The sequence below is a fragment of the Cynocephalus volans genome, chromosome 7, assembly GCF_027409185.1.
Source record: "Cynocephalus volans isolate mCynVol1 chromosome 7, mCynVol1.pri, whole genome shotgun sequence".
NCBI lineage: Eukaryota > Metazoa > Chordata > Mammalia > Dermoptera > Cynocephalidae > Cynocephalus > Cynocephalus volans.
In genome coordinates, this window is record NC_084466.1 from 158,754,599 (window position 1) to 158,766,400 (window position 11,802).

The 11,802-nt window shown below is 50.4% G+C and overlaps 1 protein-coding gene across 14 annotated transcripts in view; it reads right to left on the minus strand.

Annotated features, from left to right (window-relative positions):
• Nucleotides 1-6,865: 6,865 nt before the first annotated feature.
• Nucleotides 6,866-11,802, minus strand: part of EBF3 (EBF transcription factor 3) — a 118,430-nt gene continuing 113,493 nt past the window's right edge. For 5 of the 14 annotated variants that reach the window (XM_063101978.1, XM_063101975.1, XM_063101973.1 and 2 more), the window contains 4 exons: nucleotides 11,020-11,201; nucleotides 9,773-9,951; nucleotides 9,190-9,387; nucleotides 6,907-6,938 (listed from right to left, as the gene is read on the minus strand). In XM_063101978.1, the coding sequence (XP_062958048.1) occupies nucleotides 6,907-6,938; nucleotides 9,190-9,387; nucleotides 9,773-9,951; nucleotides 11,020-11,201 (591 nt within the window). Of the gene's footprint in view, nucleotides 6,939-8,063; nucleotides 8,177-9,189; nucleotides 9,388-9,772; nucleotides 9,962-11,019; nucleotides 11,202-11,802 lie in introns of all 14 variants that reach the window. The other 9 variants (XM_063101972.1, XM_063101968.1, XM_063101977.1 and 6 more) reach the window with 5 other exon arrangements.

Sequence of the window (11,802 nt, forward strand, 5' to 3'; positions counted from 1 at the left end):
GTATATTAAGAATACACACCGTCTATTGCAATTGTTGCAGGTATTTTTTCTCTCTCCTACACTGGCACTGTGTTCTGCCAGGGACATGGGGCATGTCCCTCCTAGGTGGAAACCTGAGTTTCAGGTTCGGTCTTAGCTGATGTGCCCCACCCCAGGTGGTGAGTGAGCTGCACTAACACCCCCGGTGGTCACGGCCCCCTGTCAACACAGTGTCAGGCAGATGGCTTGGAGGGAGACCCCGTGTCCCCTCTGACACTTCATTTCCCCTTCGGCCCATGCCTCAGACTTTGTTCTCACTCAGCTCTGCCACCAAAGTCATTGTTGCTCCTGTTCTCCTCTTCTCATCCCACACCTGCCCCCATTGTCACCTTGCCAGCAGAAGCAGAAGCTGATGTTTCCCGAACCCTTGCTGGGTGCCAGCTGCTGGCGAAGCCCTTGCAGCCTGGCCCCTCAGTGCTGCCTCAGTGGCCCCAGCCTACACCGACCTCCTGCCCTGCACCATGTGAATGGCTCTGTGTCCCTCATCTATTGCCCCTGCCACACTGGGTATGTTGTGTAGACTGGAGGGCGCCTTGTCTACACAGGCTTCGTGGTCCCACCAGCTCCATGGGGACCACCTGTGGACCCCAGGAAGCCAGTGGAAAAGCAGAGGGAAGCAGTTCTGAATAGGCCACCTGATGGCTACAGAGGCCCTGGGGAAAATGAGCCCCTGCCCCTGGTTTGGGGAGCGTGGACGTGTGACATTGGTTGTGTCCTCCAGGAAGGCCCTCCGAGCCCCAGCTGGCCTCCCTGGACAAGGCACTGTCCAGGTGGCCTCAACTGAGTCAGACCCTTCAAGTCCTGAAGGTGCTTGGATGGGATCTTCCCAGGGAGATGTGAGTTCTTTCCTCACTTCCATAGGACAGTGTCTTTCTCTCTTTTTAAATTCCCGAGTTTATCTGAGACCTAAATCAGGGGAAAGAGCGCAGGGCTTGGAGACTGGAGACTTGGTTTGGCGCCTGGCCCCGGTGCTCGCAGCCTCGTGACCCCGGCTGGTCGTTAACCTTTCTGAGCTGCAGTTCTGCCTGGAAGTGGCAGCCAGTCCTGGCACAGAGCTGTGAGAGAGGACAGATGCGACAATGTGAGCTAAATGCTCCACAGGCCACAAAGTGCTGCTGAGGTGGCATTTGGTGTTTGAAAATGTGTAAAATATTCTGCTCACTTTGGAGATTATGTTTTAAAGAGCGGTCTCTGGAGAATCTTGAGTAGGAAATGATGTTTGCTTCCCTCCTGAGGTAGTGCCTACCCTGATCTTGTCCTGGGCCCCACTCTTTCCAGGAGGGACAAAAGGACCTTCCAGACCCACACCATGTTCTGGACCCTGAGTGGGACCTTTGCCCCCCACTCCCAGCCACTCGGCCTCAATGGGGTACCCTGATATGGGGAGAGGAGGAGAGGACGGCATGACTGTATATTCCCTCCAGAAGCTCCAGTCCATGCAGCGTGCACAGGAGAACCACAGGGAGGCCGGAGGCGGGTGGCCTTAGATGACTCCAAGAGGACTGGATGGAGCATGGGGGCTAGTCCCCCCGCAGCTGCCTGGAGGCAGGGCAGGCTTTGCCAAGCAGAACCTTTGGGCATAGATTGGATGGCTGAGCAGGAGTTAGCCAGGTTTTCTCACAAGGCCTGGGTGGGTGGGGACTGGGTGCCCATGTGGTTCTTTGTCCTACCATGGGTGTGTCACAGATTCAGGGGTGGGTGGAGACAAGGCAAAACTTACCACAATCCCAAGACAGTGTGTCTCTCTTGGCCATCAGTGGCTGTGACTGCAGACCTAGAAGTCACTGTGAGTTTTGCCACGGATGATGTCCCTAAGGTTAGTAAGCCGTGACTGGATTCAGAGCTGATTGGCACCTGTTTTTGTCGTGGGTTCAGTTTACCAGCATCATCAGGGTGGGCAGAGTTGGAACCAACCGTGGCTGAGTCTGCACCAGGTCAAGAGCTGCCTTGTGCTCACACCAAGGAGCCTGGCTGATGTCCCCAGGCTGGGGGTGGTGTGGGGACGAGGAGCTGTGTCCACTCTGGCTGCCCAGCCCAGGAAGGGCAATTCTCTTCCCCATGAAACCTGCGGCTGCACACTGGGACATGACAAATGACCAAAAAATCAATTTGTAATCTGATTGGAGGTTTTTGATTTCCTCTGATGAGTTTAAATTTCATTAAAAGCAACCTTATTCCAACATAAAAGGAATCCTTGAAGGATAAAACAGGGGATTGTCTCACCCAGGATAAAGCATCCCAACTCTTCTGTGTGATTTATTCATGGCATTAATTGTGAGGGCCAACCTGTGGTGTCTGTTGGCAGCTGCATCATTATCAGGGCCTGGGATCGGCCCGGCGAGCTCAAAGCACAAGGACGCACATTCAAAAATCGTTCTTTGGCATATTGACACTTCAGTTATCAACAACCCTTTTTATCTGCTGGGAGGGAGAGTGCAGCTCGTGGGGCCAGAATAAGCTACAAATCACCACCGCGGCCACCTCTCTGCATTCTCTTAATTGTATGTAGTCTCTGGAAAAAATGATCATTGTGGCCTCTTGTCTTGATGAGAAATTGACATTTTCTGAGGACTTCTTTGGGCGCTCCAAGCAGGGGAGATAAGGCTGGAGTTGTTTTAAAGGAGGCCAGCCTTTCTTTCTTTTCAGGGGCCTCTTTATTGCTCTCGTTGACCCACTTGATGAGTATGGATTTCATGAGGTCTTTTTCAGCATTTGAACTATAAAAGGTTCAGAATGACACCACCCCTTATAGACAAAAGATAACCTTGCCCTTTGAATATATTGATTCTTTATTAACTAGGCTGTTTAATGCAATGAAATGAGGCATTAGATTGAAGCCCATTTCAAGTGCTTTGAATAATCTTTAAAAGCTTGAAAGACCTTAAAAGGCAGCCTAACAATAATTGGCATACATTGTGAAAGAATGTGGCTCTTGCCTCTGATTCGGAACACAAACACAATTTCTCTTTCCCCGGTTACAGGGCCCGGCAAGCCAGCCCCCAGGAGCGGGGTGTTGCTGGCACCAGCTCAGAGTGGGAGACAGACGACTCGCTGGGCAGCACCTTCCCCAGCCCCCGCCCCCAGCAACTTGGGAAGAAGCCCCCGGGGTGCGGGGAGGGGGAAGTGGGCAGGCTGCGGGCTTGTACCCATGAGTCTCTTCCTTCACTGTCTCTTTAAGGCTGAAACGAGACCACAGTCAAAGGAACCCGATTGTCACTGACAGGAGAAAAAGGTATTCACAAGTTTCTTTATGTTTTGAATAATTGTTTCCTGTTTTGCTCAGCTCGAAGAAGTAATTAAGATGACATTTGTGAGTACCAATTTGGATCACACTTATGTGTATGTGTTACAGAGCTGCAAGCCAAAACATGCAAACCCAGCCTTTCATTGAGGAAAAAATGGAAAACCACTGAGTGACTTGGGGTGGGAGAGCTAGAAACTTGCAGGAGCTGAGCGTCATTGTATAAATTAGAGCCTCAGTGCTGATGGCAGTTCTCATTATAGTCGGTGCATTCGGTTACACTTATGCAAGCCAGCAGTGGCTAGAGCACTGCATTGGGTCTGCCATGCCACTGCAGTGGACGTGGAGTTGGTGACGGTGTCCCTCACGTCAGACCTCAGCCAGCATCTGGGTGCCTGGTGTCTGCCCACCCGCTAGGGCTCTCTGCTGATGTGCTCTCCCACCCCTGGTTCTTGCCCGAGGGGCACACAATGGTGGCAGTAGAAGCAGCATGTGTCTGGGGTATCCAGAGCAGCTGCTCTCTGCCTGCCCTACCCTCCAGTTCAGAAGCAGAGAAGCTGGGGCAGGAAGGTCTGGGGGGAGCCAGTTTACCAACCCCCCAATAAGCCACGGGATTTGTGTGTTCTCAAAGACCAGCAGCTGGGCAGTGAATGTGCCACCAGTGCTGTTGTGGCCCACAGGACATGTGACACAGAAAAACAGCACCAGAGCGCCAGCCTGTGAGCGTGCGTACAACATATGTATAGATGGCACCCCTGGGGATCAGAACCCCCCAGGTAGCGTCTGCTGAATGTCTCCGTGCAGGTTAGACTGAGGATAACCCTGTGGAAGGTTCTTGCATGGATCATTTTTGTCAAGACACCACTCCAAAGCCCAGGATGTGCAAATGAAACCCCAGTGTAACGTTCGTGTGCGTTTAGTCCGTTGTTTTAATAATCAAAACAGACAAAATTACCAAAAGTGAAATCCACAGACAAGAAATACTTTAATTAAATATTGTGTAAAATGAACATTTTTATACAGTTAAATATCTGAAAAAATGTACAGATAAAACAATCTTATTGTAGGGTTTTTAACAGTAAAATCTACCATTTAGTGAAGCGCTCAGTTTTGAGACAATGAAGCCATGAGGGCACTGGCTAATTAATCTAAAACACAAACCAAGTGCGGGTACGAGGAAACCGGCAAACGTCCTTAACACGTACACGTGAGCTCTTTTTTAGATCAAACCCTCACTTACACAAAATCAAACGGAGGCAATTTAGTTCCAAAGTGACTTCTCAGGCTTTTCTGTGTAGCTAAGCCTTGTCAGCCGTCACAAAGCCAGAGTGTGACCCGCTGACCACTGGGGACGTTCTGTTTATTATTTAGTCTCTCGAATGAACACTTTCTAAGTTGTGCACTGTTGTTTACTTTTGTCAAGAAGTTTTTGAAAGTCCCTCCTTTTTGTTTTAAATTTGATTTCTGCTGCAGTTTGCAAAATGTTTGCTATGCTGTGTCTGCAAAGCGTTTGGTGCAAAGGGAAAAAAAAAAAACCTTTTGGTCACACTGTGGGTTTGGCACTAACAGGCATGATATCTGAAGGAGGTCATTCCAGTTTAAAAAGTACAGACAGTGCTGTTGGATATGACCACAAAAATGTGTGTTGTTAAAAAAAAAAATTTAAAATCCGGAGTGATTTTAGTCTCCCCTGAAACCTCTCTGAATCTGAGGTGGCCTTGGGTAGGTGCAGAATGCAGCAGATATAGACCTGGAGAGGAGTGACTCACGGAACCGCGGGGTTTGTGCTTTTGTGTGTTTGTGTGTGTGTGCGTGTGCGTGTGTGTGTTTTACACCATAAATCTCCAAACGAAATATTAATTAACAATTGTGGTGTAATTCTGTGATAAAATAGCACAAATGTTCTTAAGAGAAGTCCACTTTTAAGGCATCAGAGAAGTACATGTGGCAAACATTTTAATTAAAACATCAGAAGTAAATTTTATTTTAAACTTTAGGCCTCTGAATTTTTCCAGTAAACACAGTTCAGCTATGTGGCAGTCATGGGTGGCAGCTAAAATGACTTTTTACATTCTACAAAAAAATAAAATAATAAGGACACAGCCCCAAACGGTGTCGCCTCTTTGTGGCCGCTCCACATGCACGGAATCTACTAGGATTTGTCACAGCCGGGTGGCACCGTTTTGTTTTGACTATACAACAAACTTTTTTTTTGTTTTTCAAAAGTATTTGTTTAGATAACTTAAAAATAATATAAAAATAAACAATGAATTTGACTTTTCCTCAAAATAAAAAAAAAAAAAAAAAAAAGAATGGAAAGTCTAAACGATAGCAATTGTTTGAAGTACAAACGAAACGGAAGGGCGTAGGCTCATTTTAACAAAACAGATCAAAGAGACAGTTCTTGGCTAATGGTCGTCCCAGCATCACAACACCAGGCCGTGATCAAAAACCAATACAGGCAAAAGAAAGGAAAAGAAAGAAGGCGGGAAAAGCAATGTACAAAATCTCAAAGATAAATACAATATTTATAATTGATATGTTACAAAATAAAGTCCCTTAGCAACTGCGAGTGTTCATGGGAGAATAAGTGTCGGACGAGGACCATTTTATTCCTTATAAGACACATAAGGAATAAAACTCGTTTTCCTAAATATTTAAGTGGATCTGAAAAAAATTCAAGACAAGTGTATAAATATGTAGCTACAACTTTGGCAAAAATCACAAAAGTCTACAATTTTATAACCACATACAAAACACATTAGGGAAGAAGGATCTAGAAGTCAAAAGGACAATTTCTGGTACAAGAAACATAGACCTCACAGTAGCCTAAGAATGCAATCGTATACAGTGCTAGCAAAAGTTGAAAAAATGTTGCAGATCACACTTGCTTAACAGGAAGCTCTAGCAGTGGGAGAACGTTGGAACCAGCAGACAGTAGCATTTTCTTCTCTGTCAGTGTGCTTGTTGAAGGCAAAAGAATTCAATATCAAAGTTACGATTTCTAACTACAATAAGTTACAAAGTTCCATTTCATTAAGATGAAGTTAAGCCATGATAAGCCCTCCCCCTCCCCCACCCCAGCTCTCCTAATCGCACAGTCCTCCTCTGTTCCAGTTCGATGGCTCATACCTCCTTGGCCCCCTTTTTTCACCACAAAAAAATATTTCACATTATAGAGATACACAACCATTGTGGATCTAAGTATGAGTACAGAGAATGTTTGGAGGCATTTTTATTTTTCATCAGTGTTTCATGATCATCAGAATGGTGCATTCACAGAGTTTCTCCCAACACAAAGCAAGTACTAGACAGAGCCAAGACGGAGTCAGAAACTTTATACAAAATAGGCATCGCTTTGTTTTTCCTTAGTCTTCAGGACTGAGAAATGTGAAAATATGAGAAAAGTTCAGTCAATAAAATGGAATTGTTCATGAAGAAGTAGGTTGTTTGAGTGTTGATTCTTAATAGTTTAAATAAAATCTTTAAACAAAGTCTTTTGTAGCATTTCAACTGCTGCTGATTTTTCTGAAGATATTGTTTCCATCAGCATGTGTTATATACTAAACGTGTCCCCTGAAGTCCGTCCTTTGATGCTGGGTGCGGCTGAAGGTAAACAAAGTCCCTCACATTGGCGGGACTACCAGCCCAGACATAGCTGCAAGAGAGAGAGAGAGAGAGAGAGAAAGAGAGAGAGAAAGAGAGAGAGAGAGAGAAGTGTTACTGGGGCATCTCCGGCACACGCGCCTCTGACGCGGCCCGGGCTCAACCTTCTCTGCACTGGACTCTCTCTCGGTGAGGCTGGATTTGCACAACCCTCCATTACGCAGCCCCGGGCGAGGGTGAGGCGTGCTGGGAAATCTACTTCCCGGGACAGGGTTGCCTGTGGGGACCTGCAGCCCTCCTCAAAGACTTCCTTTGGGAAAGAGGAAGGCTTGTGACATTTCTGTGGGCAAAACCTGCTGTTTCCCACGTCTCTCCACACTGTGTTCCAAGCAGATGGAGGCCCAGGCTTCCCAGAGGCCTCCTCTGGAGAGAGATGTCAACTGGCCCAGTCACTTCTACGATGCCATCTACGGCCGGCTCACAGGCCCCGCTCTTGCTCCCTATGTGAGAACCTGACTTGCCTCAGTTTCCCCCTCTGCTTTCAGGCCTCAGCTCTGACCATCTAACTGTCCTGCATCATAATGGTGAGTCAGGGGCTCTCAAAGACCAAAGCAGTCACAGCCCACCTGCTGCGGAATCCCAAGGCCAAGGGCCATGCAGAGACAGGAGTCATAGCACCGCCTTAGGGAGCTCTTTTCTCTCTTAGAATAACAGAGAAAACTTGGTGCTAAGATACCAAGTGCAGCTGATGTTTTCAAGTGAACTCCTGGTAGGAATGTAATTTAAAATCTTTTAACTCGAGTGTTGTTTAATTTTTGTCAAAATGATGGTTCTCATTAATTTATGTATAACACATTAATACATTTGTTCATGGAGTGATGTGAGCTTCAATTTCTCAGTTCGTTAATTTCAATGGTATTAATTTATCTCTGACTCACCGTCGCAAGTTTATGGTTTGGCAGACCTGTGTGTGTACACACTGCCGATGTGGCACCAGCTTTCAAGTGGCCTTGGCACCACGTGGGACAGGGCCGCGGCACCCACCACCTGCCTTTAAGCAATCCTGGTCTGGTGCCCGCTGATGGCTCACAGGCCAGTCGGCGGCACCGCAGGGGCCTGGGTGTCCCTTCATATGCTAATAGACGTTGTGAAGACAATTATTTCAAATCACTGATACCTTTCCAGTTCCTTTTTTGAGCATTAGTTCATCAAAGTGAAATATGCCACCGACTTCACAAAAGGGCCAGTTTGTCTTCTCCACGGTTACGTCCTCAGCACCCAGCAGAGAGCCTGGCACATAGTAGGCGCTCAGTAAATACTGGTTGAATGGATTCATTTTTTAAAGGAGTAACTGGATTTGATTTTCACTGGGAGGAGCATTTACTGAAGGTGGTGTCTAAAGGATGCCAGGTCACGGCCACTTAAGTGCCTGTTTGCCTCAGCACGTCGCCAAGAGCCGTGCACCAGGTGGCAAGGCCTAAGGGCACCCTTGTAGCTCCGCCTGTCACCGTACATCAGGGGCACCATGGAGCCTGCACTGCCCGGGAGGGCTGGGTGCTGGGCAGGTTCTGGGTGCCGGCTCTGCAGGGCCCCGTCTGTGGACAGCTGCATCCAGGTGGTGTCCCCCACGCCCTGGGGGCTGGCCCTTCTCCTGCCTGAATCTTTGAAAGAGATCACTCAGGAAAATCCACTCCCGTCCACAGACAGGACTGCAGCCCAGCGTTGGGGCACACACGGCCCTGGGTCTAGAGGCTGCCCCTTCCCCATGGTCTGTCAGATGAGGCTGAGAACAGGCTCAGCCTCAGGGTGGCCAGAGCAGACAGACTTGGAGGTGGGATCCCCAGGCTGCATGGTGACCCATCATCCCCGATCTGAGCCTACATCCACTGCCTGGTGACTAGGAGGCAGCAAGCCCAGGAGCTACAGGTGGCCAGACCTGTGCGGAGAAGTGCCAGGCCCCAGGCACAGGCGCGTTTGCAGAATGTGGCTGAAAATGACCATGGCTGATCGCCATAATCCCATTTTCTCTCCCACATAGTTCCACCCCATTAGGGCACAGGGTGGTTTACCCCGGGGGATGCAAGGTTATGTCAGAAGGACGAGCTGGATAAACACCAAGCAGCAGAATGTGGTACCTACTGGGGCTCAGGGAGTGGGTATCCTTTACATGGACACCGGGCGGGGATGGATGGCATCACCGTGGGCCAGAGGAGAGCATGCAACGGCCACGGGAGGGGCGCAGAAGAGGGGCCGCGCCCCCGCCCATCCTGGGGAGCCCGCCGTGCCCGCCGTGCCGCCCTCACCTTGCAGCCCGTTCCCATTGGCGCTGGTGCAGGACGGAGGAGGGGAGGCTTGAGGCCGGACCACGGGCGCGAAGGCGCTCTTCTGTTTCACTGCGGAGATGACATTGGCAGGTGAGAATGAGAAAATGCCGTGTGTGCTGCTACAGTTTGAAGGGAGGGTGACCGAAGAGGCTGCCATGGTGGGGCTGGACGGCACTACTGCAACAAAGCAAACACGGTCAGCGCGCACGGCCGCGGCACAGCGCCACGCGGGAGGGCGCGAGGCCTCGGCGCGGGGCCACAGACAACACACGACACGCTCGGCTCGGCCACTCTCTGGATAACAGGCAGACCCTTCAGTGTGGGGTGTTCTCTTCCAATCGAGCGGCCCCACTGGGGTCCCATTTGGATTTGGTTCCCAATGAGATCGCATCTTAGGGGCCCATTTTAGGTCAATTTGTGGTCGTCATGTGGACGCCCAGCCTCCAGGGCCACCCTTCCTTTTATCCAGTAGCTCACATCACAGAACATCCAAGCAATGCACACACTCGACTTTGCAGTGAATATGAATCTGCGTGATGACGTGTGACAAAAAGACACTTACTGCCGTAGGGAGAGTTAGCGGAGGAGCCATTAAGAAATCCAGGCGAACCAGGGACCCCTAGATTGGCCATGGCGCCACTTCCATATCCATTCATGCTAGTGCTGACTGTGTTGTAATTGGACTGCTGGGGAGTACTGCTGGGGACGTATCCTCGCGGGGACACGCTGCTTGTATTGCGACTGTAGCCGACTGTTGAAATCCCCCCCCGGCCAAAAATAACGTTATTATTAGCGACAGACACTTGGGGGGGGGGTTTCCCCGAGAAGCTATATCATATATTAGACATTTCTAATTGCCCCGCGCGCTCCTGCAGCCCGGCGCCTCTAGCCAGCTCGGATAACCTTGTCACGCCAGCCCTGCTGCAGCTGTCCCGGCGGCGGCCGCGCTGTCTCTGTTGGGCTTCGACAGCGGCCGAGGCGCACTTCGATCTACCGTCAGCTGCTTTCACGTTTCTCTTTAGAAGCAATTATCAACAGCTCCGATTCCCGGCCTGTCCCCCCACACTCTGTGAACTTTCAGCCTCTGCAGACCTTCAAATGCCATGGCTGACAGGGAGAGCTTGTTTGTGGCCGTAACTTCCCTCAAAAGGCTGTTTTGGGGTCTTCATTTTTACGGTTGCTATTTCTGTAAGTGGGGGTGGGCAGGGGGCTGGCAGCTTCATTCCTGCCATGGCGGCATGGATGAATGGGACCCAAAACAGCAGTCCGGCTGAGGTGTTTGCTGAGATTACCGCCTGCGTGGTTTTTAAGAGGAAAGCTAAAATGGACTCACACGACAAGGTGCCAGGGCCCAGGTCACTGTGCTACAGGGTAAGGTGCGGGGTGGGGACATGCGAGTGTCTTCCCATTGACTCCAAACAGAATGGAAATCTCACCCATGCAACAAATTCCAGAACGCTCCTACCAGCTTCCTACGTCACAGCTACCCTACGGTTTAGCCCAGTCTTTCAAGAAAAGCAAAGTCACTTATGAATAAATCAAGGGAAACTTCCAGCATATGCCAGTGAACTCAGTGGCAGCCGACGGAGCTGCTGCATTGCTAGTTACCGGGTTCTCTGAGCGTTCTCTGCCCAGCTCTGGCTGGGGGAATCTGCGGCAAGGTCTTCCCTGAGAAAAAGAAGTGGCAAGGCCACAGAGCGTGGACGGCTAGTGACAGTCCCGCTGGACTGCAGACATGCTCAACTGTAGCTAAGGCCTCACCCACCCTGTGGAGGGGTCCAGGGGAGGGAGTGCGCCCGGCACGGCCACGTACCTTGGTCGTTGGCTTGTGATGTCTCCGACACGTTGACGGCGAGCTGGCTGCTGAAGGAGTTCACGCCCATCATGCCGGTGTGCGCGGGGGCGTTGCCCAGGGCGGGGATCTGGCTGTGATTGCGGGGGACGCTGTACAGTGCCTCGGCGATGTCAGCCGCCCGCTTCAGGATTATCTCCTAGAGTGGGGACCAAGGGAAGCCGTCACACCGAGGCCGGGCCCGGTGGCCAAGCCCCTTAAGTCCTCTGTAGGCACCTCACTGGGACAAATAGTGGTGACACCCCGCTGTCCCTTGGCCCAGACTGTGACAGACCTATTTTTGATGGGGAAAGGACTTCCCCTAGGAAAATTATTTAACAACGCTTCTGAGAGGGTACAACCTCTGCTCTATTCTGTCCCGGGACCCACAGCCCAAAAGAGTCCCTGAAATTTGCCTGAGGACCAGAGTGATGTGGAAGGTGCTAGACTCACAGCCAAGAACCAGGTCCACATCTAGAGAAAGGACCCTTTGCACCTCTGCCCCTGGGAGACCCCAGGGCCACGTGAGGACGGGCTCTAGGGTGCCCGTGCTGCCCCCGGCCCGAGCCCCGGCCGCACCAAACACAGTCCACCCACCCCTGAATACTGGAGATGGACTTCATAGTTGTCTCTTTCCTGTGACACACTCTTCTGCGGGGGTCCTGTCACCAGCCCGTCACTTTCTACGTGAGTGCCTACTATGAGGGCAAAACAGGAAGCCTATTCCCCATCAGACTCTCACTCAGAGGCTGTGAATGCGT